We start from the raw sequence: 27,370 nt of genomic DNA, 5'->3' as shown, positions 1-27,370 counted from the left end.
AAATTTTATTCAGTTGGCAATAAATTGTATTGTTTTGGTAATAAAAAGTAAAATACGAAACTGTTTTTGAAGGACAAGGATTGAAAGTGAGTTGTTGTAAAGCTGGGTATCTCTGAATGAGTAAGAAGATTTGTGACCCTCCCTTCTCCACCTTCTTAAAAGCTATCAAAAGCGTATGAGAAAAATCTTGTGCCTTCTCTACAAAAATTAGTAATTTGAATTATGTGTATGGTCTCTAGGTGACATGTATTTGTCTGTGTGCTATATGTGGTGTGTTTTCTGCCTCCACATAGCATAACTAGGGCATAATATTTATCAGCCTAAAGAAATTAAATACTTATATACATTAAGCAGGTGGTCTGGAAAAAATGTTTAATATTAAAACCAGTTTAAGTTTGAGTAACGCCTTTTAAAGTTATTTCCGTAAAATAGATGTTTGTTTTACCTGGGTTTACAAAAAATTATATTATGATCTTTTGGTTAAGTTTGTTTGACAACCTTCTCAAAGTTTAAATTTTAAGATACTTTTTTTAACTGAAAAATAACTGAGTTATTCCAATGGGCCCCTGGAATGCCTCAAATATTTTTTTTCTCTCTTCTTATAAAAGAGAAGTTTTTGAACTAATTAGTCCTATTTAATATGCTTGAAATTACATAGGGAGCTTTGCCAAATAATTGAAATAATTTTAACTATGTTCTACTTGTATACATATATTTTTATTAAAATGGATGTTCTAGAAATTTCAGCCTGCCCTAGGAAAGAATTTACAAAGATTCAGAGCCATGTTCAAACAGGAAACTCTCAGAAGTAGCAGGTGTCCTGTCAGTGACACCAGCCAAGCCAAGAGTGATGCTTCTCCATGGGGGCATCCGGCAGTTGTACTCCAGGTGTTCATGGTCCACACAGTGGAAATTTATGAATTGTTTCCAATGCATACTTTGGATAAACGATGTGCCGCATTTTCAAATCTCGCATATTATTTGTTCTTTATATAATGACATTGTTTAAATCTAAATATGTGGGTTTTGTATTAATAATTACTATGAAATGACATAAAATATTTACCAAGAAATAGTTATCTTGGAATGTTATCTCTTACAAAAAAGCAAAGTTCTTCATCAATTCATTATAGTCAGATCTATAGCCATATCATTTTTTTTTTAAATCCTCACTCAAAGACATTTTTGCATTTATCTTCAGATAGAATGGGAGGGAGAGGGGGGGGAAGAGAGAGAGAGAAACATCGACATGAGAGAGACACATCGACAGGCTGCCACCCACACAACCCCAACCAGGGCCGGGGACAAACTGCAACCGAGGTACATACCCTTAGCAGGAATTGAACCCGGGACTCTCTGGTTCGCAGGCCGATGCTCTAAGCGCTGAGCCAAACCAGCCAGGGCTATAGCCATATCATTTTTAATTGGGACCTCAAGAACTTGAGGGATCCACCCACACCTATAGGTATTGCAGGCAAAGCCAGATGGCAACTGTGTGGTTTGGCTTCTGTGCCCTAGGAGGCTAATTAAAGTTCAATCTAAAAATTCCTTATGAGATTCCAGCAAAGCAGATTTAAGAGAGCCTATATGATCAGTTGCTATTCTTGTGTTCATGCAAATCAGGCCAAATTGAAACTAGACTTAATAAAGTAAATAAATCGGTCTTAATTTGGCTCTGATAAAAAATGAGGATGATTTTGGAGAGAAAAATTGTGTTTCAATAGACTCCATAATACACAGTTGTGGATATTAGACTGTAGCTCAGCTAATTGTCTTCAAAGTTTTATTTTCCACCCAGGAACTAAACTGAACTAGATCCTGAATTTTTCTAGTTTTCGTAAATATTTGACTACAATCCTGCAAACTAATGTTTCCTTTGTCTCCCATCCTTTGACTGGGAATTATTATGAACTAAAACTTTTCCTTTTATCAGACCATTTGTCATAACTTTTGTCATTCTAGCTTTTGCCCCAGTAATACTGAAATTTGTAACACAGTTTGTCTTCACCAGGTTCCAAGCTGTACTCGTACCCAGGAGGTACACCACCTAGACACCATCACAACCTCCTTTTGTGCCGGGCCCCATTACCCCTCTGACAGAGAGCAAGCATCTCTTGGCTCTGAAGGAGAGCATCATTCCTCTTCAGCAGGGAGCAGTTACAGAAGGGACCCTGCACCCCTTTTTCTGAAAGAATTCAGAGTCCAAATCCTTGAGGGGGGATGTAATCGGCAGTTAGACAGACATGAGCAGAGCAAGGACGATGGGCCAGAGTGTCACCAGGGTGGAAAGCCCCAGGTACCTAGCAAAAGGCAAAACAGGGACCTCGCCCCAAGGTAACCTTTCCTCCCCCAGCACCAAATGGGTTGTTGGTTCAGTTCCCAGTAAGGGCACATGTCCAAGTTTCAGGTTCAGTTCCTGGTAGAGAGAGTACAGCAGGCAGCTGATCAACGTTGCTCTCACATCAATGTTTTTCTCTTCTCCTTTCCTTTCTCTCTCTCTCTCTCTCTCTCTCTCTCTCTCTCTCTCTCTCTCTAAAATATCAGTGAAACTATACTTAAAAAAAAAAAAAAAAAAAAGCTGGGCTGGTGTGGTTCAGTAACTTGAGCATCCTCCCATGGACTGAGAGGTCCCAGTTTGATTCCCAGTCAGGGCACATGTCCGGGTTTTGGGCTCAATCCCCAGTGAGGGGCATGCAGAAGGCAGCCAGATGATGTTTCTATCTCTCTCTCCCTAAAAATAGATGATAGATAGATAGATAGATAGATAGATAGATAGATAGATAGATAAAAACATATTTAGCCCTGGCCAGTTTGGCTCAGCAGTTGGAGCGTCGCCTGTGGTCTGGAGAGACCCGGGTTCAGTTCCCGCTAAAGGCATGTACCTCGGTTGCAGTTTGTCCCCGGCTCTGGTTGGGTCATGAGGGTGGCAGCCACTTGATGTGTCCCTTTCATGTCAATGTTTCTCCTTGGGTGAGGATAAAAACTAAAAGTAAATAAATAAAAACATATTAAAAAAAAAAAAGATAATGACCTGGCCAGTTTGGCTCAGCAGTTAGAGTGTCGGCCTGTGGACTGGAGAATCCCAGGTTCGGTTCCCGCTAAGGGCATGTACCTCGGTTGCAGTTTGTCCCTGGTCCTGGTTGGGGTCATGTGAGAGACTCGGTGTGTCTCTCTCACATTGATGTTTCTCTCTCTTTCTCCCCCCCCCCTTCCTCCCATTCTATCTGAGGATAGATGCAAAAATGTCCTCAAGTGAGGATTTAAAAAAAGGGATAACATCTAAGCCCTAGGCCTCACTTGCATTTCAGCTCTGGGCCCAGAAAATCAGCAAACCCAGTCGAGTAAGGCTGTGGCTGCCTGGGAACCAGCTGCAGTGACTAATGAGTCCTTGCTCTGGCGCTGACCAATCAGCAGAGACCACAACCCTGAAAGCGCACACCTGAAAAGCTGATAGTCTATGGAGGCCCACCCCTGAGACCTCGCCTAAGATTCCCACCTGCAAGAGAGAGCTAAATGCCCTCAACACAAAGCACCCAGCATGCACTCTCCTGTAGGGGAGCACACCCACCGTGCCATTCCCTTCCTCCATTCTTCCCTCTAAGGAACCGCACGAGACTCTCGCAACCAGGGGAGAAGTGGGCAGCAGCAGCTTGTTCTGACCAACCCCCTGAACCTGCCTCCAGCCCAGGCTCGCCCATTGCTGCTTCTCATCCTTCCTTGTTTCTCTGTCCTAAGTGTGTTTTTGCTGCGGCCAATACATTCTTGCTTGCTTTGCTGCACTTTGTCTCTTGACTGAAATCTTTCCTTCAAGAAGATAAGAACCTAGGTCTTGTCTTACTGGTAAGAAAAGTATCCACAGTAGCAGGCTCTGTGACAACTACTACATGTTCCCTTAAATAGGCTCACATGTATCTCTACAGCTCTAGAGGCTCTGGGTCTCTCTCTCTCTCTCTCTCACACACACACACACACACACACACACACACTCACACACGTTGTTTAAAACTTGGTCTCAGAAAAGTAGAAGAGCGGGGGTCGGGGATTCTATAGGGCAACACTTCAAGAACCATTCCGCAGGCATAAATCAGTGGTTGTCCTGAGGGTGGAATGATGTACCCTTTCCCAAGTAAGCAACATAGACTATTTGGGGAAAACATGCTCTGGAGTTTTTCCAACTTCAGTGGAATATTATTAAATATTAAAGTCCAATATTACATTTCATAAAAATCATTGCACTCCACTCCAGGCATATTTGCTAATTAGAATAAGAAAAGGACCTTCAACTAGAGCTTTTGCTCTATCAAAAACTCCACTCCAAGGCCTCTACCTGGTGCTGTGGCTGAGTGTGAGGTTCAAGTTTACTAGCTCTGACCTTGAGGAATGTGTAGTCTAGTTGACAAGAAAGACTTAGACTTGTAGCAAATTAGGCAGCATCAGAGATTCATATTGGACACAAAGGAGATAATTTTGACAGTAAAGATTATTAAACAAAGAAATGGGCTACCAAGGAGGAAAAATCCCATCTCAGAAGGAATGGGGGGTGGGAGGTGGGTAGAAGGTACATTGACTGTATTGAGCCTTAAGGGGACCCCCTGGGATCTGGTGACCCAGTTAATTTGGGTATGTCTAAACTCACTTTGTTCCCCTTTTATCTGAGAAATAGAGTGAAGAAATAAAATGGAGTCACTATAGTCAAGCTGCTCAATTACTAAAATCAAGTAGGATGAGACATGAGGCAACAATTCTATTCTTGTTTTAACAACCTGAGAAATTAAACTTTTGAACTTTCTAATCCTTCATCAATGCCTGGATATACATCAGACCTCCTGGGTATACATCATACCCCCCGGGAGACTAGGGAAAGAATGTTCCCATATCCAGACCACCTGAATTCCACTATCCAGACCACTGGTCATCTAGAAGATTACCCTCTCAGACCAATCCAAAGGCTAAGAACACAGAACTGATTCTTCTCAACAGTGTGCTTTCTACTATAGAAACTGTTAGCTTTCCTTTCTTCTTTGGAACACTCTGAGTATTGCCTAGTTGTGTCTCCAGTTTGCAAACCCTAAGACCCTTGAATAAATCTTTATCGTTTATCTCTAGCCAAAGCCTCCATACTCTTTTTGAGTTTGTTCGATATGTCTGCCAACCATAGTTACCCAAAGCATGGTTCCAGGCAACTCAAAGAGAAACCAAAATTAGACTCACAGTAACAGCACTTTAAATTGCTGTAGTCTCCTGACTACTTCAGGTTGGGTCACACATCCTCATCTGAGAGGCCCAGGAAGATGTCAGGACTTGCCTCCCATAAGCATGGGTGTGTGTGTGTGTGTGTGTGTGTGTGTGTGTGGCGGTGTGGTTTGAGGTGGTGTGTGTACAGGGCGAAGAATCAGGACCAAAACTTCTCCTGACCAGGCTAGTGGTGGTGCCAAATTTACTACACAGGTGAATCTAATACTTCAACAAACAAAAGGGCCCCTTTGCTGAGTAGCTTCTAGCAGCAGAAGCAGAAGTTCCTAAAACCAGGCTTTTTTGGTGCCCACAAAGGCATTTTACCTTCCAGGTCCTCCTGTCCACTTTCCCCCTCAAGCCTTCCATTCCTCATTTCCCCCTGGGGACAGAGTCCCTGTGAACTGAATTCTCACAGGGTCCCAAACCAGTCAGCTCCGAAGTCAGGCTTTTCCATTCTCCCCCACGCCCTCCACCCACACAGCTGCGGTCACTGGGCCCAGCCTCTTTTGCAACTTTCCCAAGTCGGTGCATGAGAGGGAGAGGAGGAAAACTCAGGAGGAAGTCACTTGGCCAGCAAGCTCTTTTGTTTTTGACTCCTAAAGCCTTTTTCTTCTGACCCGGCTGAGACTGTTGATAAGACGAGACCCCCAGACGCAGAAAGAACTCTCACCTGGCCCGGAGGCTGGATGCTAAGCAACCACAGCTGTAAGTGCCCTGGAAGGTTTTTGTTTTGTTTTTTCTTCTCTTTTGGTTCTTCTGTCTGTCCCGGCAGCCCCCAGACGATTCTGTGTTTGAGAGGGGAGGAGTGGAGGCAGGCGATACAAGGATAAGGCTTAGAATCTGGCAGCTGAGGGCTTGGATCCAGCCCACAGACCCTCACACAGGAGAGACTCCCGGGCATGGCAGAGAGCCAGGCAGAAAAGACTCCCCATCCAGCGCAGGGAAGTGGGGCCCCGCTCGGGGCTCTGCACAGGCCGACGCAGCTGCTGGCACAGCCAGGGGAAGGACAGCCAGAAACTAGAGTCTCTCAGGAGGGCTGAGTCCCGCTAGCACGGGGACTCATAAGTCCCCTGGGCACATCCATAAACTACCTTCTGGGATGAAACCATCTCATCCAAAGAGTCTCATTGGGAAGGGGAAAACCCTGCAGTAGGAAAGTTTTCTTCTTGTTCTAAATCTTAAATATGTCTCTTAGCACAGCGCTGCCATGCTAAGTGAGCCAAAGAACCATCAGACAGACCTGGGTTCTAGTCTCAGCTTGCCTCAGGAATCCACTGGGCTATGATGGCATTTTGTAGATTGCAAAGTGCCCTGTAATTGCTAGGCATTATACAGTAATAAAAATAATTTATTTGGGCTTATCTATCAAACCCACCACACAAGTCCCATGGAGAGAGTACCTTGTCTGTACCCTCAGTCTTATATAGTGCTGATGAATACTAGGCCTACAGTACATGTGCTGGACAGACAGACAGATGGATGATGAGTGGGTAGATAAATGGAGATGGATGAATGAATAGAAGGATGGACAGATGGATGGGTAGATGGAGATGAATGGGTACATGGACAAATGACTTTTAAATGAAGATTCAACATTCCCAGCATGGGTCGGGCTCTTTGGAGGGATACAGAGAGGCGTGAGGCACTGTCTACTTTGGGAGCCGGACTAATACTCCCAAGGAACTTAAAGAACGGGAGTGCTGAGCCGCTTGAACCCAGCACTGCTGGTGCACTTCCCGGAGGGAGCAGGTCTAGACCCGCTGGGGTTTAGGGGGTAAGGCAGAGTCATGAGCCTTCCCGGGAAGCCATGAAGCCCTGTGCTCCCCAGATAGCCTCTTCTCAAAGACACACTTTACTCCCAAGGTTGCAAATCCCACTATATTTTAAAGTGGATGCAGCTGTCATTTCCAAGGCATAGGAGCCGGGGAGAGGAAGCCCGGAGAGTGGTATAAGATAGCACAAGGGAGTGGAGAAACTGCCTTAATTCTCTCCTCCCCTGCTCACTGGTCTCCCTCCTCCCTCCCCCCTGCCAGCAGAAATACCCCTCACTCAACACGAACAGGCAGAAGATGCTGCCCAAGTCCTGGTCGGCCCAGTGGGACAGGAAGAGAAGGGCATTTGTGAGAGCGCAGCAGGTCCTAGAGTTCCTGTATGACTTGCCCCAAGACCTAGGGCTTTTTAAAAAAAAGTGTGTGTGTGTGTGTGTGAGGTGGTGGGGGGCGGAGAGAGAGGCATCAGCTCAGTCTTCCGTACTTCCCCAGGGACCGAGCTACCCCAGAGCTTTGGCAGATGGGCAGGGCCAGGGCTCCAGGCTTAGAAGAGCTGCCAGGCAAGAGGAGGAGAAGAGTTAGTCACATGCGATGGAGAGCGGTGGCCCGAGTCTCTGCTCTGTGTGGACATGAGCTGGCCAAGGCGGGGCCCTGCATTCCAAATCTGCTTTTTACTATAATCTAACCATGGAGGGTGATGACTCAGCCTGGCTGGAAGATGCCCAGGTTTGAAGCAACCGAGTGATCTGAATGGGTGGGAGGAGGCTTAATGCCCTTCCTTGCCACAGACACGGTCCTGGTCACCCTTGTGTTGCTGCCACTCGTCCTGGGCCCAAGTACCAGGCTATTTTAAAGGGCAACCTCAGCACATCCCTGCCCTTCTGGAAGTGGGGTCAGGAATCTGCTGTGGCAGCTCACTTTAAGGGCACATTAGGGGAAGGGGACTGGGATGGGATGAGCGACGAGAATCTGGAGAAGAAAAGACTCAAGTAAAATTCAAAGACAAGCCTTTAAACCTCAGAAGGGCTGGCATGGAGGGGAGTATTTTGTATGCACCCCCCACCCAGGAGAAATCCACCCTTAGTGGGGGGAAGAGCTCTGTGGAGGCGGGTCTGGCTCCATCTTTCCGTGGAAATGCAGATGGCTCACACTAGGTGGGAGACTGGACTAGATGGCCTTCCTACAGGGTGCTGGGTGGAGCAGGCTCCCCTGGGGTTTGAAACAAGCCATGTGGGAATATTTACACCGTAGAAAGTGTCAGGCACAGCGAATCCGCCGCCTCCTCGCCCCACCCCACGCCCAGTTGTTACTCATTTATCTGGGTCTTCCCCAATTCGGGGAGCCAGTTCTGCTATGAGAACATGACACGCGCCACTGTGCAGAAGAAGCCACAGGCATGAGTGATGTCCATTCCACCCACGAGGGAGCAGACTCACCAAGGTTAAGTAGCCCACGGCAGATGTAGCACTGAGATGAGAACTCACGAGCACTCCGTGGGACTAGGCAGCTTCCCTCTCCTGCCCGGGCACAAAACGCTTCATCCTTACAGAGGTCACACTGAGATGACTTTGGACTGCTATCCATCTATGTGCTCTATTCAGAGAAATGCTGTCTTTATTTGACAGTTTTTAATTATAATAATTTAAATATAAGACATATAAAACAATAGCTCTAACCTCTAACCTACCTTTCCCCACCTCCTAGCAAGTATTTAGTGTGTATCCATCCATAGCTTTCTGTTTATTTATAAGACAAATGTAAATATAATATTAAACAGTCACACATATAGGGTTGCTATTTGTTTTTATACAATGAAGGTCATACTGTACAAAACTTTCTTTTTTTAAACTTATCATATCTTTCTGCTTCATTACTACTTCGGTCCCTGTTCCCTCCAATCCCACTGTACCTCTTGTCACTTTGGCTGTCTTTCTCTCGATCTCCTCCAACTCTACTAGGGTTTTGTTACACTCACCAAACCTGAGCCCAGTGTCCTGGATCCTGTGCATACAGGTGTTATGGGTTTATGCTTAGGAGGTGGGGAGGCTACAAGGCACAGCTGGTCCATGTGCTCCCTGGGTGCGCCTGGATGAATGACCAGTGAGTTGGCTTCTTGGAGCCTCGGTTGCAAGCATCTCATAAGGCTTTTGGGAGGACTCCCTAAGCTCCACAGAGGATGCAGAGCGGCCCCCTGCAGGTTTCTTTCCCACTTCTCTCTGCCTCCCTTTGGTTCTGACTCCCTTTCTAAGGCACAGTATTGGCTTTTTTAAAACTTAGTTTTACTGTTGAAAGTATTACAGATGTCTTCCTTTTTCCCCGTTGACCATATTTGCTTCTGAAGCTAAGTTTGCTCGTTGTAGCAAAGCCTTTAGGGAAGAGCTCATGATTGATGCTGTCCCCCTTCCCAGTGGTAACTGATGCTTAGAGGCCTGTGTCTTTCAGGAGCTCCTGAGCTGCTGCTCCCTCGGCTGGTTTCCCTGTGGGCAGTGGCACCCATGACAAATGCCAGCCCCAGTCAATAACTTGAATTCTCTTCCTCCCATGTCTGGAGCATAGGAAGTGTCTGATGAATGAATGAACGAACGAACGAACGACAGGATCCTTGGTCTGATATTTATGACCCCTCAAGCTTGCTCCCTCTCCAGGCTTTCCTCTCTCCATACCTTTCGCCTCATCCTTCCCTACTTTTCACCTCCACCTTCTCCACTCCACTGTCCCCAGGTCATTCCCTTTCAGAGGATCACTCCCTGCCTCTGAAATATCAGCCTCCAGCCACGTCTCATTTCTTCAGGGCCCAGTTCAATTGCCGGCGTCTCTGCTCACTGAATTCCCACAGCACTTCCTCTGTGCCTCTGCTGGGGCACTTGGCACTTTCCCTCTGGCGTAATTGCTCATCCCTGTCCTCTCTGCCCTGATGACTCCATGGTGGGAGGGTGGGAAGTCCTGTCTGCTTCATCTCTGTGCTCCTCCAGTGTCCAGTGCAGGGCTTTGAATGCAGTAGACATGTAGGCACTTGCTGAATGAATACATGAACCACCAAGAAGATGTGTTGCCCACCACACCTACCCAACCCTTCTGGGTAGAAGGTCCAGTGCCACAAACTCTGGCTTCTGGGACAAACAGCTCTGAGCAAAGCCTCAATTTACCCTTGGGCCATAGCATGACTCGTGGAGGGACACTAACAACCAGAGGCCTCTAAGGGTTTTCTATTTTAACTTTGCGCTTACTAAGTGTGCCCAGGCAGGGCTGCTGTGGCCCGGTGAGTTACAGCTCCAGTAGATAAAGCGTTTTTCCACCGGAAGGGACCTTGAGTCTTTGGGACCCAGCTGGCTCCTTCTCTAGATGGAAAGCCAAGATTCAGAGAGGAGAAGTAACTGGTCCAAGATCACACAGTAGTAAAGTGAGAACTAGAACATCCAGTGCCTTGGGACATCCAATCTAGAGCTTTTTCCAAGTACCAGGGGAAACTCAAGCTGGCCAACTTTCGACACTTCAGCCAGGCAGAGTCAGATTCAGGTTTACTCAGTATGCCTCGTGCATCCAAGGATAGAAGACCCAGGAGTTGGGAATAGTGTGTGTGTATATGTGCATTTAAGGGTAGAACCAACAAGCCAGTTAAGAACAATCCCCCATAATAGTTTTGCTTTATCTTGTTAAATTAAATAAAATGAATAAACATATATAAACTTATATATAAATATATATATAATGCACACAAGTGCGCACACGTATTTTTCTCTTATAGAAACAATACGCTTGACATGTTTATTGTAAAAAAAAAAAAAATGGAGCATACTAAAAAGCATAGAGAACAAGATTAAATTAAATCATATAATTTCCCACCACTCAAAATTAAACACTTAAATATTGTTATATATTTTTTCGGAACTTTTGCTATGCAAGTGGGAACTTATTTTAATATTCGGGGTGGTATTGTTTGTACAGTTTAGTGCCTTCTGTTTTTCATTTAGGTCTTAGGCATCACTTTTCTACGTTATTATCATTTGCTCAAAAACTCAACTTGCACGACTGCTTCATAATTCATTGTGTGCCATGGTTTATTTAACCACTTCTTCATTGTTGGATGTTTATAAATAATCCTGTGAAGAACATTCTTGAACCAGAGTCTTTGCCTGCATTTTGGATTATTTTCTTAGGACAAATTCCTAGTAAGTGGAGGGCAGGAACATGTTTAAGACTCTCACTACTTGCTGCCAAGTAGCTTTCCAGAAACATGTACCAATTACAACCCGACCAGCTGCCTCAAAGAAGAGCCTTTGATTCTGCAATTGCAGCAATACCTCGGGCTGGGGGAGGGGCACTCTTTCATCCAAAGCCTCTTGGGTAGTCCTGACAATGGACCCCTTGTCCTGCCCCCATCTCCTCTTCCCATACTGCCCTCCATCCCTGGCTCCAGGCTTGACTGTCTGTGAGGCCTCTGTTCAGTCCCCTCTAGCCTTCCTGGCACCCCAGGCTGCCTCAGAGATCAGGGCTGGTAGAGCAGAAAGGTGAGAGATGCAGCCGTCCTGTGGGGTCACCGCCCTTCCAGCACGGGAGGAAACCCCCAGGGGAAGTGAGGGGAAGGTGTGTAAGGGCTGCTGAGTCATTCACCTGTCAACCTCACCTAAGTCCCCAGCCTAGGGCAGTGACCTGCACATCTAGGAGACGCAAGTAGAAGCCAGCCTTAGTGACAACAGCCACAAGGGACTCTGGCCAGCTTGTGGATGTCTTCTGTTTCCCTCCAGGCTCTGAAGTCCCTCCATGAATCCCCGGAAGAAGGTGGATTTGAAGCTCATCATCATCGGAGCTCTGGGGTAAGCCAAGCTCAGTTTGGGTTCGAGGGTTGGGAAGCAGGCACCTAGCCAAGGGTAGTGAGAGCTCCTCATAATGTTTCCACCTCCCCTGGGCACCTTTCCGATTCAGTGTGGCACCAGAGGGGACATTCCACCCAAGGAAGGGAGCTCAGTAGGAGAAAGAGGCTGGGAGTCAGGCTACCTGGTTTCTGATCCAAGCTCTGAGGTAACAAATCACTTAGCATCTATCTTCCTTCCCACATGCCACGTACAGAGAAGACCTGACCATTGCTTTGGGGCACCCAGCTCTCTTCAAACCTCTCTGCTCACTGTGACTGGCCCCTGCTTCTAGAAACCTTGCGACTCAAAGTATGATCCTTGGACCACAAGTGTTTGAAACTCAGAATCTCAGGGAGAGACAGTGGCGAGAGGTGCATGATAAGATTTTGACAATAGTATATATGTGTGTGTGTGTACATTCGTGTTCACATGTGTCTGGCTTTCTTCCCTCAGTGTAGGAAAGACCTCCCTCCTCCACCAGTATGTGCACAAGACGTTTTATGAAGATTACCAGACCACGCTAGGCGCCAGTATCCTCTCCAAGATTATCATACTGGATAACACAACTTTGAAGCTACAGGTGAGCAGGTCTCCCCTTCCCTCTTCAACATGCATACCTGAGAATCACCCCACATGCTCTGGATGGCTACTCACAGCAATGTGTACCAGACACTAGAATGATTCAGAGCAGACATTAGCAAACTTCAGCTAATGGACCAAATCTGATCTCTCACCTGCTATTGTAAATAAAGTTTTATTGACACACAGCCATGCCCATTTGTTTACTGATGGTCTATGGCTGCTTTCACACTAGAGCAGCAGAGCAGTTGCAACAGACAGTATGGTCTGCAAAGCCTAAAATATTTACTATGTGGTCCTTGACAGAAAAACAAAGTGCTGTCCTCTGATCTAGAAGGATGAGCTCAAATCCAGGAGTCAGGAAGTCTTACTTCTAGTCTTAGGTCCCTGGAAAACTTGGCGAGGGACCTCGGCAAATCACTCTGTAGGTCCAAATGTATCTGATGGGAATGATAACACCTGCCCTGATGGCCCAGGTGAAGACAAGAGAGCAGATATGAAAGTATTCTTGGATGCTAAATGTGAATGCCAAGATACTGCAGTGTACAAGGTGACTGGGTCGAGATACTTGTGTGTGAGAAGAACACATGCACCTGTGCCAGGGCTGGCTGCTCCCTGCCCAGAGACAGCTTTGGCATGATGTCATCCAGGTAGGCCAAACCTCCAGCCACTCACCCCAGCCCTGTGGGACGGCTGCTTTTTCCTCCAGATCTGGGACACAGGTGGACAGGAGCGGTTCCGCTCCATGGTGTCCACGTTCTACAAAGGCTCTGATGGCTGCATCCTGGCTTTTGATGTCACTGACCTGGAGTCCTTTGAAGCCCTGGATACCTGGCGGGGGGATGTCCTGGCCAAAATCATTCCAGTGGAGCAGTCCTACCCCATGGTGGTGCTGGGGAACAAGATTGATCTGGACGACCGGCAGGTATCATTAATTTATTTATTCATTCACCCAACATTATGTGAGCACCAACTAGATGCCAGACACTGTGTAGGTCCCACACATACAAAGCTGAATCATAAACAGTCCTTGCCTTAAAATTTTTACAGTCTAGTAGTGGAGAGAGGCACTTTAAAAGGTAAATATGATACAATATGGTAAATGCAATGGTAGAGACAGACCTTGGAAATTTGAAGGCCACAGTGAAAGCTCATTTACTAAGGCCAAAATCTAAAAAGGGCTTCCTGCCTGGCTGGTGTGGCTCAGTGGATTGAGCATCGTCTCATGGACTAAGAGGTCCGGGTTCGATTTCTGGTCAGGGCACGTAGCTGAGTTGCAGGCTCGATCCCCAGTTTGGGGCATGCAGGAGGCAGCCGACTGATGTTTCTCTCTCACATAAATGTTTCTCTCTCTAAAAAAATAAGTGGGGAGCTTTCTATAGTAGGTGGCATCCAGGCTAATAAAACAGCATGAGCAAAGGCAAGAAATAGCATGATATGAGCTGAGAATTGAAGACAATTTTGTCTAGAGACAGGAAGTACAAGAATTAAGGCACCAGAGGTAGGCAGGTAGAATTTGAATTTACCTGTAGAACAGTATTTCTACCCAGGGGTCAGGTAGAGGGTCTGCAGTTATAAATTCTTTTTTTTTTTTTTTTTTGGTACATGCTCCTAGCAGGAACCGAACTCGGGACTCTCTGGTCCGCAGGCCGATGATCCAACCGCTGAGCCAAACCAGCCAGGGCATAAATTCTTTTTAAAAATATATATATATTTTTATTGATTTTTAGAGAGAGAGATAGAAACATTGATAAAAGAGACACATCAATTGGCTGCCTCCTGCACACCCCCAATGGCCGCGGTTCTCAACCTGTGGGTGGCAACCCCTTCCACAGGGGTCGCCTAAGACCATCGGAACCATATTTCCGATGGTCTTAGGAACCAGGACACCGCTCTTCTGTCCGTCTCCAGGCGGAACAGGGGCTACGAGAAGAGGGTTAAAGCCAGGGGCTGAAGTGGTTGAAGTGGAAGAGCAGGACAGAAGGAATGAGGACGTGAGGAGCTGGAAGGGAAAGATGATTGTGGTCACGGAGGGAAGACCAGGTTTAGTATTATTTACAGAGGTCCTGGGGCTGGCCCTGGACAGAAGAGAAGGTGAAGTCTGTTGGAGGGGAAGGAATTATGAAGCTCTCGTGAGGGGTGGAGGCTAAGGGTGAGGCGGAGAAGAGATTGCAGGAGTTCAGTGGATGAGGGGGTACTGGCAGGGTGGGAAGCAAAGGGTGGAGGGGTCCAGTCCAAGCTGGGGTTGGACATGAGCTTTGCTCTGCAGAGAGAGAAAGATAAAGGCTTGAAAGAAGCAGCAGAGCCCCAGACAAGCCCAGCCCTTCTCTGGGACATGTGCGTATAGTTACATCCAGCCTCTTCATCTGTGAAACGAAGGCCAGACACAGATTTCATGAGGTTGTTTGAGGATGAAAGAAAATGATGCCTATAAAGCACATGGCAAGCTTAATGGGAGTGGTTGTTATCCTTATTATCTCCAAGGCATGGGCTGGGAAAACACTGGAGCACCTCCTCCTCAATAAAAACAAAATAAATAGCGCCCTGGCCGGTGGCTCAGTGGTTAGAGCACCGGCCTGTGGTCCCGAGAAACCTGGGTTGGGTTCCCGCTAAAGGCACGTACCTCGGTTGCAGTTTGTCCCCGGCCCTGGTTGGGTTGTGCAGGTGGCAGCCACTTGATGTGTCCCTTTCCTGTCGATGTTTCTCTCTCTTTCTTTCTCTCTCTCCCTCCCACTCTATCTGAACAAAAAAATGAAAAAAATGTCCTCAAGTGAGGATAAAAAAAAAAAAAGAAAGAAAATAAATATTTAAAACTCTGCTGCTGGAGTTTAAGAAAAAGTTCTGGAGATGGATGGGGGAGATGGTGGCACAACAATGTGAACGTACTTAATGTCCTTGGACTGTGCACTTAAATAGAGTTAAAATGGTATATTTCATGTCTGTGTATATTTTTTTCCACAACAAAACATATATATTGCCAGAATAATTTTAAATAAATTACTAGATTTTTTTAAATCCCTACTTTTTTCTACAGAAGGTGATAGAGTGAAAAAAAATATTAGTTTGTTTTAAAGAACATCTCTGCCAGCACCTATGTTACAAGAAGTGTATTCACTGCCACGTGAATTCTTTGCTCTGAATTCGGTAGGCGCTTTGGGACTCGCCACTGATGCAGAATGTTGGGATTATATTTTCTTTATTTTGACAGTGATTTAAGATGTATTGGACACGCTAATTTTAACACATATAATTGATCATTTTAAATGTATATGAGACCGAAGAGCATCATAAATAAACTGGAATCGTTTTGTCGAACTTTTGGGTTCTGATGAACCATCAAAATTGAAACAGGAGCCCTGGCAAGTGTAGCTCAGTTGATTAGAAAGTCGTCCCATGCACCAAAGGGTCGCAGGTTCGATTCCCAGTCAGGGCACATGTGCAGTTTTGAGTATGATCCCGGGTCAGGGCTTGTATGGGAGGCAACCAATCGATGTTTCTGTCTCACATCGATGTTTCTCTCTCACGCTGATGTTTTTCTCTCTCTCTCTCTCCCCTTCTCCACTCTTTCTCTAAAATCAATAAAAACACATATTCTGGTGAGGACTAAAAAAAAAAATTGTAACAAGAGAAGTAAAATGTAAGTAGTATACTGTCAGCCAGAAGCAAAATTAATAGAAGTAATGCTTCCAAAGTTCTCATACTTCCCTTATCCCCAAGTATCACACCTGAGTTTATTTCCACAGTCAGAGCCTAAGTTATAAATAACCATTATTTCATAAACAAAAGGCAAAATGATTTTTTTTTTTTATCCTCACCCAAGGATATTTTTCTATTTATCTTCAAATAGAGTGGGAGGGAGAGAAAGAGAAACATCGACGTGAGAGTGACACATTGGTTGCCTCCCACACGATCCAACCAGGGCCGGGGACAAACTGCAACCAAGGTACGTGTCCTTGGCCGGAACTGAACCCGAGACTCGGTCTGTGGGCCGATGCTCTACCTGCTGAGCCAAACCGGCCAGGGCAAGACAAGATGATTTGAAAAACCATGAAACTGTAGCTAGAATTAGAAAAGGAAGGTGAACGGTGCTGTCTGCGCTGTTTTCTTCCCAGGCCAGCTTTCTGAGGTTCAGTGGGACAGGTTCTAGGAATAGAAGAAGAAGGCTAATTTGCAACACAATCTCCACTGATACTTTGGAGTTGTGTGTTTAATCACTGCGTGTAAACAGAACTGAGAAAGGGTGGAAAAAAGGAAATACAATATCTGTCATAACCTGGTCACTGTCCAGTAGGAGAGAAGGGACAGCTGAGATCAGCCAGCTAGGGTCACAAACTTCTCTTCCGAGCTCTGTCACTGGGTGACCTTGGGCACCAGTCCTGGCTTCTGCCTCTTGTGCCAGAAAATATAAAGAATCTCCCGGCCCACTGGAGAAGCAGAGGTACTTGACTTCATTGCTCCACTGCGACTTCTACTGCAACTCCTGAGCACCCGTGATGGGCCCAGGAAAATGCTCATCGCCTGGTGGGGGCGGGGCCGGGGCCGGGGGGTGGGGGGTGGGATGTAAAGAAAACAGGAGCGCTCTGGCCGTTTTGCTCAGTGGTTGGAGCATCTGCCCGAGGACCAAAGAGTCACCGGTTTGATTCTGGCCAAGGGAAGGTATCTCGATTGTGGTTCGGTCCCTGGCCCTGGTCAGTGTCGTGTGGGTGCGGGAGGCAACCAATTGATGTGTCTCTCTCGCGGATGTTTCTCTCCCCACCCCCCTTCCTCCCACTCTATCCGAAGATAAATGGAAAAATATCCTCAGGTGAGGATTTAAAAAAAAGAAACAATCAGCAGGGTAAATGTAGTCTTTGTCCTCAAGGACTTTAAAAGATACAATGCCTATAATATTGTACATCAACTGTAATTGAAAAATTTTAAAAAAAATTATCTTTAAAAAAGATACAAAACCCTTGTGTCCCTAAGATGCCATCCAGGTATAATGTGTTAATTTCTAATGAGTATTTATTTGCATATTACTAGTGAGGATAACAGTAATTGGTAGCCTGGCCATCCTTGATTCTTCCCCAAAATATAGTTCAGGATTTTCCCTAAACTATAGGCTTCTCGGTGACTCACCGGGACTTGGTATCAGTGCTCCAGAGAAGGAGCACGCATGGCCAATTCTGGGGCGCCTATCCCCCAAGGCAGGAGGATCTTAGAGGTCAGAGGCCAAGACCAGGGCCTGGGGTTTCTCCCTGCTCTGCTCAAGTTCAGCAACAACTGGGAGACTGACTAGGCAGAGCCTGGACAGGGAAGGTAGAGGTGTCATCAGGCTCCCCAAAGGGCAGGCTGCTTAGCCGACCCCAGTCTCTACCCTCCAGTGCCAGGTAGCAAGCTTCACAATGCCAGAGCAATGCCGGGCACAGCAGAGGCACGGGAAAGAGCCATGAGCCAGGCCTCTGGTGCCGCTGCTGAGACCAGGGACACAAAGAGCAAAGGGACAGCAATGGAACCTTTCATCTCAGTAAGATGATTCCAGACCTGCAGGAGCAAGCGAGGCAACTCCCTGCCACTCGGTGTTCTGGGAGCGGGGCACAGTGGTCCTTTCTGCATGAGAAAAACCTTGGCTCCCTTAAAGTCCCAGGTACAGCAAGTGTTCACTATATGGTCATTTCCCCCTTCCCGAAATAATTAGACATTAAACTCAGTAGTACCAATGTCTTTGAAAGTAACTTGCAAGCTGCCAGAATATTTTCCAACCCAACATCCTCTGACTGGGATCAGCCACTGGCGTGTGGGTAGTGATATACTCAGTCAGCCTGCACCGAGGGGCTCACGGCACCAGGCCAAGAGCTAAAAAGACCCTGACCCTGAGCTCAAGGAACCCACAGTCCAGTGGGAGAGACAGGAAAGCAGCATAGGTCTCATGCAGTGTCCTGCACAGGGCAACTCAGATGTCATGGGAGCACTGAGCTGGGTTTCATCTAAACTCTGCCTTTCTCAGCTGTGTGATCTGAGGCAAGTTGCTGAACCTCTCTGAGCCTCTGTGCCTTATCTATAAAGTAGAGCTAATAAGACCCATCTCACAGGGTTACTGAGGATTGAATAAGTCAATATGACAAGATATCTAACACAGTGTCTGGCCCATAGTAGAAGCTTATCAACTGTTCTTAGGACTCTACCCTGGAACAAAAGGGTTAGCAGGGACCAGAGTCTCTGCCCAGCAACAGGCCTCCTGGGTCATCCAGCTCACAGAAAGAGTCCTCCATCCCTGGCTAGTGTCTGTCATGCCCATCTCCCTCTGAAGGACTGAAGAAGGAGCCAATGGCAGGGAGAAGCTCCTAGCGTAGGCCTTCGGACAGGAGCACCACGCAGTGGGGTCGAATTCGACCGAGCTTGTGTTCAAATCCTGCTCAGCCCCAACAATCTACACACATGCTTTTATTCTCTAGTCCTCGGTCTCCTCATCTGGAAGATGAAGCTAACAATAGCCACCTCATACATTTATGTCGAGAAATAACATGTGTACAGTTATGGACATATGGAAGGTTCTCAATAAATAGCAGTGGTGACAGGGATAGTGGTGAGGACGATACAGAAACAGTGACCATTTCCTCCCTTCATCCAGGTACCACAGGAGGTAGCCCAAGACTGGTGCAGAGAGAAGAATATTCCCTACTTTGAAGTCAGTGCCAAGAATGACATCAATGTGGTACAAGCCTTTGAGATGTTGGCCAGCCGGGCTCTGTCAAGGGTGAGTGGCTGCGGCGGCAGCACTGGCCGGACCGCCCGCTGGCTTGGGGCAACTTGGGAGCTTCCAGAAAAGAACATATTGGGCACAGGTGGGGATGTGGGTGGAACAGAACTGCTCATTGTCTTAATCCCTGAGGGACCCCAGTTCTCGACCACAGAATGCCAGAGGTACAAAGCCCCTTGATCTAGTCGGTGGTCCCCCATCTGGTTATCAAAATCATTTGTGGCGTTTCTAAAAAAAAAAAAAATACCGTCCAGGTCCAGTACCCCACAGCTGGAGAGTCTAATTAGTAAGGGTTTGAGAAGTGATTAGTTCAGTCCTTCTCAGTGGGAGAGAAGCCCCATGGGGCTAAGTATTTGTCCAAGTAGAAAATCCAATGTGCAGAAGTTGCTGACATTTTCCAATAAAAAAGATGGATGGATGCAGACCCCCCGAGTGACATTCAACAAGCATGTGTTGAGGGTGTCACAAGTGCTAGGCACTGCAGGGCTCGGAGGCCCCTCACTCTCAGGGGGACAGATAGGCATATGAGTGGTTTCAGCATAGGTATTATAAGGTGGGGAAGGCCTTAGTGATGGGGTCCCAGAGGAGGAGAACACAGCCTACACTGTGGGGGGCAGGGGAGGAGAGAAAAATCAGGTAAGGCTGCCTGGAAGCAGTGGTGAGGTTTTAATGTCATTCTGGTGTGGAGTTTGGAGACTCTGAAGAAGGCTCATGAGATCCTAGCATGGGAGGGGCTCAGCTTGTTTCATTATTCTGCTGCGTTTAATCAAGGTGGGCTTCTTGGAAGAGGGGAGATCATTGCGGCAATGATTTTGAATTAAGGAAATGCGTAAATGAAGGTGGGAGATGGGAGGCTTGTCCTATGTGGAAGTGCCTGCCACCCTGTGGGACACCAGCCTGCCTGGCCCTGCTCTGCCAGCTGCGCTGGAGAGAAGCCTAGAGGTGTCCATGACGAGAGAGGCAGCAGCCCCTCTAGCAGCTGCCCAGGGACAAGGCTCGAACTTCTATCTTTTTCTTTTTCTCCTCACCCGAGGACATTTTTGCACTTATCTTCAGATAGAGTGGGAGGGAGAAGAGGGGAAAAGAGAGAGAGAGAAACATCGATGTGAGAGAGACACATCGAGTGGTTGCCACCTGCACGACCCCAACTGGGGCCGGGTACAAACTGCAACCGAGGTACGTACCCTTAGCAGGAACCGAACCCGGGACTCTCTGGTCTGCAGGCTGATGCTCTAACTGCTGAGCCAAACCGGCCAGGGCTCGAGCTTCTATCTTTACACCTCAGAGCCTTCATCCCAGGGTTTACCCCCTCGGACTATTCTCATAGTTCCCCTCCCAGCCCCCCGCACTCACTGTCTCAGGTTAAAGGGAAAAATGGGAGCTGGGGGCGCAGTGGGGGGTGTCCATCTCTAGCGCACAGTGGAGAAGTGTGGCTCTATTACATAGTCCTTGAAGTTGGCCTCTAAAATACAGACTTGCTGCTCATGCCGTTCCCCCCGAAGGCAGAGGAATGTTGCTTGACTTTGTACAGTGATACACGATAAATGACCCTCCACAAACAGAGCAATGGTCACCAAATGCCCAGTCACAGGGAAGCTCCATTGGTCCCCAGGCAGGGTCTGTATGAGGCTAGTATTTGTCCTTTCAGGAGAAGGACTGTCCTTTATTCTTGAAGTTATGTCCCTCCTGCTGTGTCACTTTTAAGATGTGGTCTAAGTAGAGGGCAGCCTGTCTGCTCGGTATGTAACACCCTACTTGGCAAAAGAATCGATTGGCAGTCCCATGTTTGTCCCTCATCTTAACGAGGGGAATTTACTGGTGAGAAGTCTGAAAGTCACAAGCGTGGTGTCTGCAGTCAGACCGACCTGGATTTGAATCCTGCCCCGGTGCTTTCAAGTGGGCCCCTGCGCAAGACACGTGGCTTCTCTGAGCCTCAGTGTCCTCATCTGTGAAATGGAAATAATTCAATCCCATGAACATTTCTTGAGTTGTCAGGCTAGGGCTGGAGGTGTGCACCTCAGTGTCCCCAAGGTCAGGCAGAAGGGTGACACAGTCACAAAGAGACTGTCGTGGAGTGGGATAATGCCACGGGGGGGAGTGGGCCAAGGCGCCGAGGGAACTCCTCGGAGGCACTGGCAGAGAAGGTGGCGAGGGTGGCGAGGGTGGCGAGGGTGGCTCCCCAGAGGCCCAGCAGGTGAGCCGGTGTTGAAGGACAATGTGCAGTCTGCAGGTGGACAGGGTTGGCCACTGCAGGAGGAGCAGGAGCAGCAGAAGGTGGAGGGAAGGGGATGGCCAGAGCCCAGGCGGGAATCCACGGGGCTTATGTAGGAACCAAGGGCGGGTTCCGCCTGTAGGAGAAGGAAGTGCGGCCCGCCGGGGAGCAGGCTGTAGGGCCTTGGCGAGTAATGACGTTCACAAGGTCAGTGGCACCAGATCACAAAGGCCCAGCGACCCCAGCCGGGACTCCAGACTTCCAGGCTCTTCACAAACAGCAGGCCCTTGTTTCCAGGGTGACTGCTGGGCCCCAGGGCATGCGGCGGCTCCCCTGGACCCCGAAACCCGACAGGGCACGTCTTTCTTCAATGCCTCTATGACTCAGACATTTGGAGGAGGAACATTTTCCCATTGAAATAACCACACCTACTAGGGATAGAATGTAAAACTCACATGGATTTTTTCACTTGAAACCGGAGTTTGCAAATCTATATTTTAAGGTCAAACAAGAGTTTCTGAAGACTCTCCAAGGACCTCTCCGCTCCTTCCCAGGGAAGTTGTGTGCTCATTCCCACTGGCCCAGAGTTTTTTCAGAGGAAAACGTGAGAGGTGCTCCTGGGGTAGGGAAGGAATCCCCAGACTGGAGTGGGAGGAGCTGGGGCCCTGAAGCTGGATAGACCTGGCTTTAAATCCTGGCTCACTGTGTCCTTGAGCCAATAAAACAGCATGGTAGCAGAGAGAAGGCATGAAATACAAAGTAAGTATTTTTAAATGAGAGCTATCTATAAAGGTTTTTAGCGGGGCGTTTCGTCTGCAGAGAGGATGGGCTCTCTGTGGTTGAGAAGGTACTGCCACAGTGCAGGCATGAGACGTGAAGATGGCGAGGTGGTTAGAAGAGACTTTGGAGGGAGGACCATCAGGGGCTGGGATAGGAGAATGCAGGAGAGAAGGAATCGGGAGCTGTTCAGGTTAATGAGCAGGTTTTTAGCTTGGCAAACAGAGGGACGATTCACTAGGGATGCTCTGGACCAAGACAGAGAAGAGAGGAGAAAGCAGGAGCATCCCAGGGAGCAGGGGTAGTTCAGGCCTTTGGAGCACGTGGCATTCAAGGGTCCCTGGGGCTCCTTGAAGTGTCTGAGTCCTGCAGTGGGCTCTGGACCGGAAGAACGATTTGCAAGTGGAGCGCCTTTGGAATAGGTACTCGGTTCATATTTTGAGAGGAAAGAAAGTAGGAAGTTACTTTTGGGTCCCGCTCTGGCCATTTTCAAGGATTAGGATGGTTATTGTAAAATATAATTAAGAATGCCCTCATGATCAAAGAAGGGGCACCCACATGTTTTGCTCTCACCAAGTTGGCAACACCTGGGCTGGCAGGCCTGGCTGCAGTGGGACACATGGGCCGCAGCATGGAGGGCCAGCTCCCTCCAGGCCAGCGGAGAAGGCAAAGCTGCCATGTCCAGGAGGGAAGCGGGTATCCTTGCTGAAATGCTGGACCTTTCTGAGGTCCTCAGGACACAGGATGTGAAGGCAGGGCCGTGGAGGTGACCAGGCTCAGAGGGACAGACATTGCTGATCCCACCCCACCGAAATGATGCGTGTATCTGGATACTCCGTGCGAGTCGACAGTGAGATGCACGTATTTGCCAAGAGGATCCGGGCTGGAGAAAAGAATCGCACAGAAAATCTAACGATGGCCTGCCAGTCACTTGGACATTTTACAGGGACTCTGAGGAGCGAGGTGATGTCATATTGAGTGAAACGATGTCGTACATGGGGAGCGCTCAGGGCTGACTTGGACGTGGGAGGATGTGAATGTAACTGGGTGGAGAGAGCTGACCTGAAGCCCTCAGCTGTGCCAGTGGGTGCGTGAGGGCGTGTCTCACACCTTCCGTCCGGGGCAGCATCCTTCATTCCTAGAATAAGGTGAAAGGCGCTCAGGAAGCCCCAGCTTCTCCCAGCCAGACTCTCCTTCCACGCTGGCAGCGTGCACAAGGGCGCGGGGGCTCTGGGGTCCGGGGGGTCTTGCATGGACATGAAGGTGGGTTCCAGCAGGCCCTGCCCCTCGGCACAACAGACTCAATTTACAAAATTCCTGATCCTGACCAAGTCTCTTTGGCTGTCAGGGCGAGAGAGGGACCAGGAAAGGACCGTAATAGGAGAATCCTGTCTTGCTGGGAGAAATGGATCATCTGGTGTTAAAAAAGGGACTTAAATAACAACAGCCAGCTCCTCCCTGTCCCTCACTGTGAGGTCCAGGAATGACAGGGTTTTAACTGCAATTAGCTCAGTGGAGTGAGCGGGCCCGGCACATAGCCGAGGGGCCAGCTGGAGGACCGGACAATGCCCCGGCCTGGGCGGTGCTGGGGACAAGGAGCTACTTGGCCCGTTTTCTCTCCTCGGGCACCTCAAGGTAGAACTGTTCTCCCTCAGGGTGAGCTGGGGCAGCCTGGGGCGGGTCTGTAAGGAGGGGGCTCAGACCCTCCCCAGGAGAGGGGACACTCGTGACTGACCTGAGGTGTGGAGACGGCTCCAGGGGACAGGCTTTCATTCACAGAGACTTCCTCTCACCCCCACAGTAGTCCTGCCTGTTAAATTATATACATATAATTTAAATTACATACATTTAACAGGCATATATGTCCCATATATTTTATATATCATATATATATAACACAAATAAAATTCTAATAACTCAAAAGAATTTGTTGAGGGGTAGCCGAGGCCCACCATGCAGGCTGACTGAGGGCGGCTGGCCCCAGGACCCTCTCAGGGAGGGGTGAGAAACGGGGGCTCTCCATGACACAAGCCGTGTGGGGAAGGGCTGGACCCCCGCCAGGGCTGCGAGCTGTGTGCCACCAGCTAGATGACTGCTCGGTCAGGGCGTGACAGCAGGCATCAGAGGACCTTCTCCTGTGTCTTGGGGGCCACCATCATCAGGGTGCGGCACGTGGGCCTGACACCATCTCCTGGGGTCCAGGATCATGGGCGTTAGGGTTTGGTTGACATTCACCATCTGGGCACCCAGCTGGAGCCGGGGAGCCATGGAGGAGAAAAAAGCAGAATCTTAGACGTTGTCCCCTCTGAGAGGAGCACTAGAGACAGACACCAGGCACAGGTGCACCTGCCACACAGGAGGCTCTGCCCTCTCGGGCCCACACTGCACACAGGAGGGCGCACCTGCCACACAGGAGGCTCTGCCCTCTCGGGCCCACACTGCACACAGGAGGGCGCACCTGCCACACAGGAGGCTCTGCCCTCTTGGGCCCACACTGCACACAGGAGGGCGCACCCGCTCACTCCCCTCACACATGCCACACCCGCGGGGAGAGGAACATGAACTCGGAAGCTCGGGGATGGGAGCAGCAACACAGGAAGGAGATGGGATGCCTTTAAGAAGAAACCTTTCTGCATGCAGAACCCATCTTCTAGCCCTGGCCAGTTTGGCTCAGCGGTTAGAGCGTCGGCCTGCGGTCCGGAGAGACCCGGGTTCGGTTCCCACTAAGGGCACGTACTTCGGTTGCAGTTTGTCCCCGGCCCTGGTTGGTCGTGTGGGTGGCAGCCACTCGATGTGTCCCTTCACGTCGATGTTTCTCTCTCTCTCTCCCTTCCTCTCTCTCCCTCCCACTCTATCTGTACAAAAAATGCAAAAATGTCCTCGGGTAAGGATAAAAAAAAAAAAAAAAATTATTTGGAGAACCCATCTTCTAGAAAGGAAGGCTCCCCACCCTCCACCCCCCACCCCCTCCTGAACCAAGCAGGGTGAGTCCCAGGTGGGAAGTGGCCAGCTGGGTGGAGAGGGGCTCCTCAGGCTAACCAGGGGCTTTCTCTGGACCTTGTAGGGACAGGAGAGTTCGGGAGGGTGGGCAGACAGGCCAGAAGGCCCAGTAGAAACATTGAGTCTGTTTAGGGAGGCCTCCCGGGACATGGGAAGAACAGAGGACTTGGTGGGGGGGGGGGGGAGGTCTTGGGGAGAGAAGGTTGGAGTGCAGGATGTTTGTGGGGAGAAGTCTGGCAGAAATGAGGAGCAGGCTGCCATCATCTCTGCTGAGGACAAACGTCACTTCAGTTGTCCCCTCTAGAGGATGGAAAGTTATGGAACCTGGTTAGAGGTCAGGAGACCTGCATCCCTGACCCAGCCACTCAATTGCTCTAGGTTCCTGGAAGAGCCTGGAGGAGGTGAGGAAGGAAGCGGGTGATGAGACCAGCGGCTTCCCGCTCTGGGCCTCAGTTTCCCCACGGCACAGTGGGGAGGGAACAACAGGCCCAAGCAGGGTCTGCAGAGACAGGCAGCCGGTGCTCTGTGCCGCTCAGGTGTGAACGCGGCTTCTCTTTCCTTCCCAGTATCGGGACATCTTGGAGAACTACCTCACAGACTCCATCAAGCTCTCCCCAGAGGACCAGTCCAGGAGCAGATGCTGCTGATCGTCCAGACTCCCTCTCGACACCGGACACACAGCGCGCCCTGCGCCTGGTCATCGGCGTCTCCCACCAGCCCCACCACCTGCCGAGGCGCAGCCTGGGCTCGGCCCAGCCTCTATGGCAGAGCCCCTGATCCCCGTGTCTGTGCTGGGCCCAGAATCAGAGGGCAGCCCCTCCCTCGGGCGAGTGAAGTGAGCACAGGGCTGGGTCCTCAGGGGTCCTGATGAAACTCAGACTGTCATAGTCAAAGCCTGGCCCGGAGGAGTCACAATTCCTTGCTGTTTCCAGCTTTCCTGCACTGCCCTCCTCAAACACGCTCCTGCTCCAGAATGCTCATCTCTGCAGACAGACAGGCCGCTGCCTCCGGAGTGCTGTGGGCGGGTCCCCCCCCACCCCCACCCCCACCCCCACCCCCACCCAGCCCTCCCGGCCCTCCGGCCCAGCCTCCCCCAGCAATCAGGGCCAGGAAATGTGGGCCTGGACCTCCAAGGGCCTGTCTCAACCCATGGCCCAGCTGTTCACTCCTGGGACACCCTTCTGTCCCCTCCGGAGTATAGGACTGAGGGAGCCCAGAGAAAGCCAGCAGGGACTGGCTAATTCTTCCTTGATGGGTGCTCAGGCAACTCCCATAAATCTCTCTGAGCCTCAGCTTGTTCATCTGTCACATGGGGGTGGCATATGTCTGGCCCATATCAGAGTGGGATCTTGAGAACCAGAACTCCACTTAAATCTCAGTCACCTTGTTGATATGCATTTATTTATTCCTCCAACAAGTATTTTTGAGTATCTACTACCTATGATGCACTGAGGCCCAGTGACAAACAAAACAGGCAAGGATGCTGTTTTCCTGGACCCTACTTTCTGGTTAGAGAGGCAATAGACAGAATTTACACAGATATATATATTTTTTTAATCCTCACCCAAGGATATTTTTCTACTTATCTTCAGATAGAGTTTCAGAAAAACATCAACATGAGAGGGACACATCAACTGGTTGCCTCCCACACGACCCTGACCAGGACTGGGGATGAACTGCAACTGAGGTACGTGCCCTTGACCAGAATCGAACCCATGAGTCATTGGTCCACAGGCCAACGCTCTAAGCGCTTAGCTAAACTGTCCAGGGCTACACAGATATTTTCAAATAGCAAGTGAGTGCTTGAACAAAGTGAAACAGGGTAATAGGACAGAGAGACACAGGGGCTGCGTTTGAGTGCTGTTTCCGACAAAGTGGTCCAGGAGGGCTTCTCTGAAGAGGTGATATTTGGTCTGAGGGCTGGACAGTAAGAAATGGGCTGCCACCTGAGATCTGGAAGAACATTCGGGAGAGAGCAGCAAGGGTCAAGGCCCCAAGGCGAGGATAAGCTTGCTGTGTTCCAGCAACAGTGAAAGGACAGTCCTTTACCTGAGCACTCAAAAGCTGCTGTCCCTGAGACCGCAAAGGGAACCCGCCTCCTGGATGGTTCCTCCATCTTCCACTAACTGGCCACCAGAGGGCAGCAGTGCTCTTCTCGCTCAAGCTGAGTGAACAGTGGCTGTTCCAAGGACACTTGAAGAGCGGG

At 49.0% G+C, this 27,370-nt stretch overlaps 1 protein-coding gene across 1 annotated transcript; it reads left to right on the top strand.

The window, feature by feature from the left end:
* The first annotated feature begins 5,836 nt into the window (after positions 1-5,836).
* RAB7B (RAB7B, member RAS oncogene family) lies at positions 5,837-26,135 on the top strand. The gene is made up of 6 exons (XM_036273126.1): positions 5,837-5,940; positions 11,750-11,818; positions 12,311-12,437; positions 13,146-13,361; positions 19,047-19,172; positions 25,731-26,135. Exons 2-6 carry the CDS (start codon positions 11,766-11,768, stop codon positions 25,809-25,811), a joined length of 603 nt encoding a protein of 200 aa, XP_036129019.1. The 5' UTR covers positions 5,837-5,940; positions 11,750-11,765; the 3' UTR covers positions 25,812-26,135.
* Positions 26,136-27,370: the final 1,235 nt, after the last annotated feature.

Source organism: Molossus molossus, unplaced genomic scaffold, assembly GCF_014108415.1.
Source record: "Molossus molossus isolate mMolMol1 unplaced genomic scaffold, mMolMol1.p scaffold_m16_p_20, whole genome shotgun sequence".
In the NCBI taxonomy this organism is placed as follows: Eukaryota; Metazoa; Chordata; class Mammalia; order Chiroptera; family Molossidae; genus Molossus; species Molossus molossus.
Note: the sequence above shows the minus strand (reverse complement) of the source record. Positions and strands in the feature narration are given on the sequence as shown.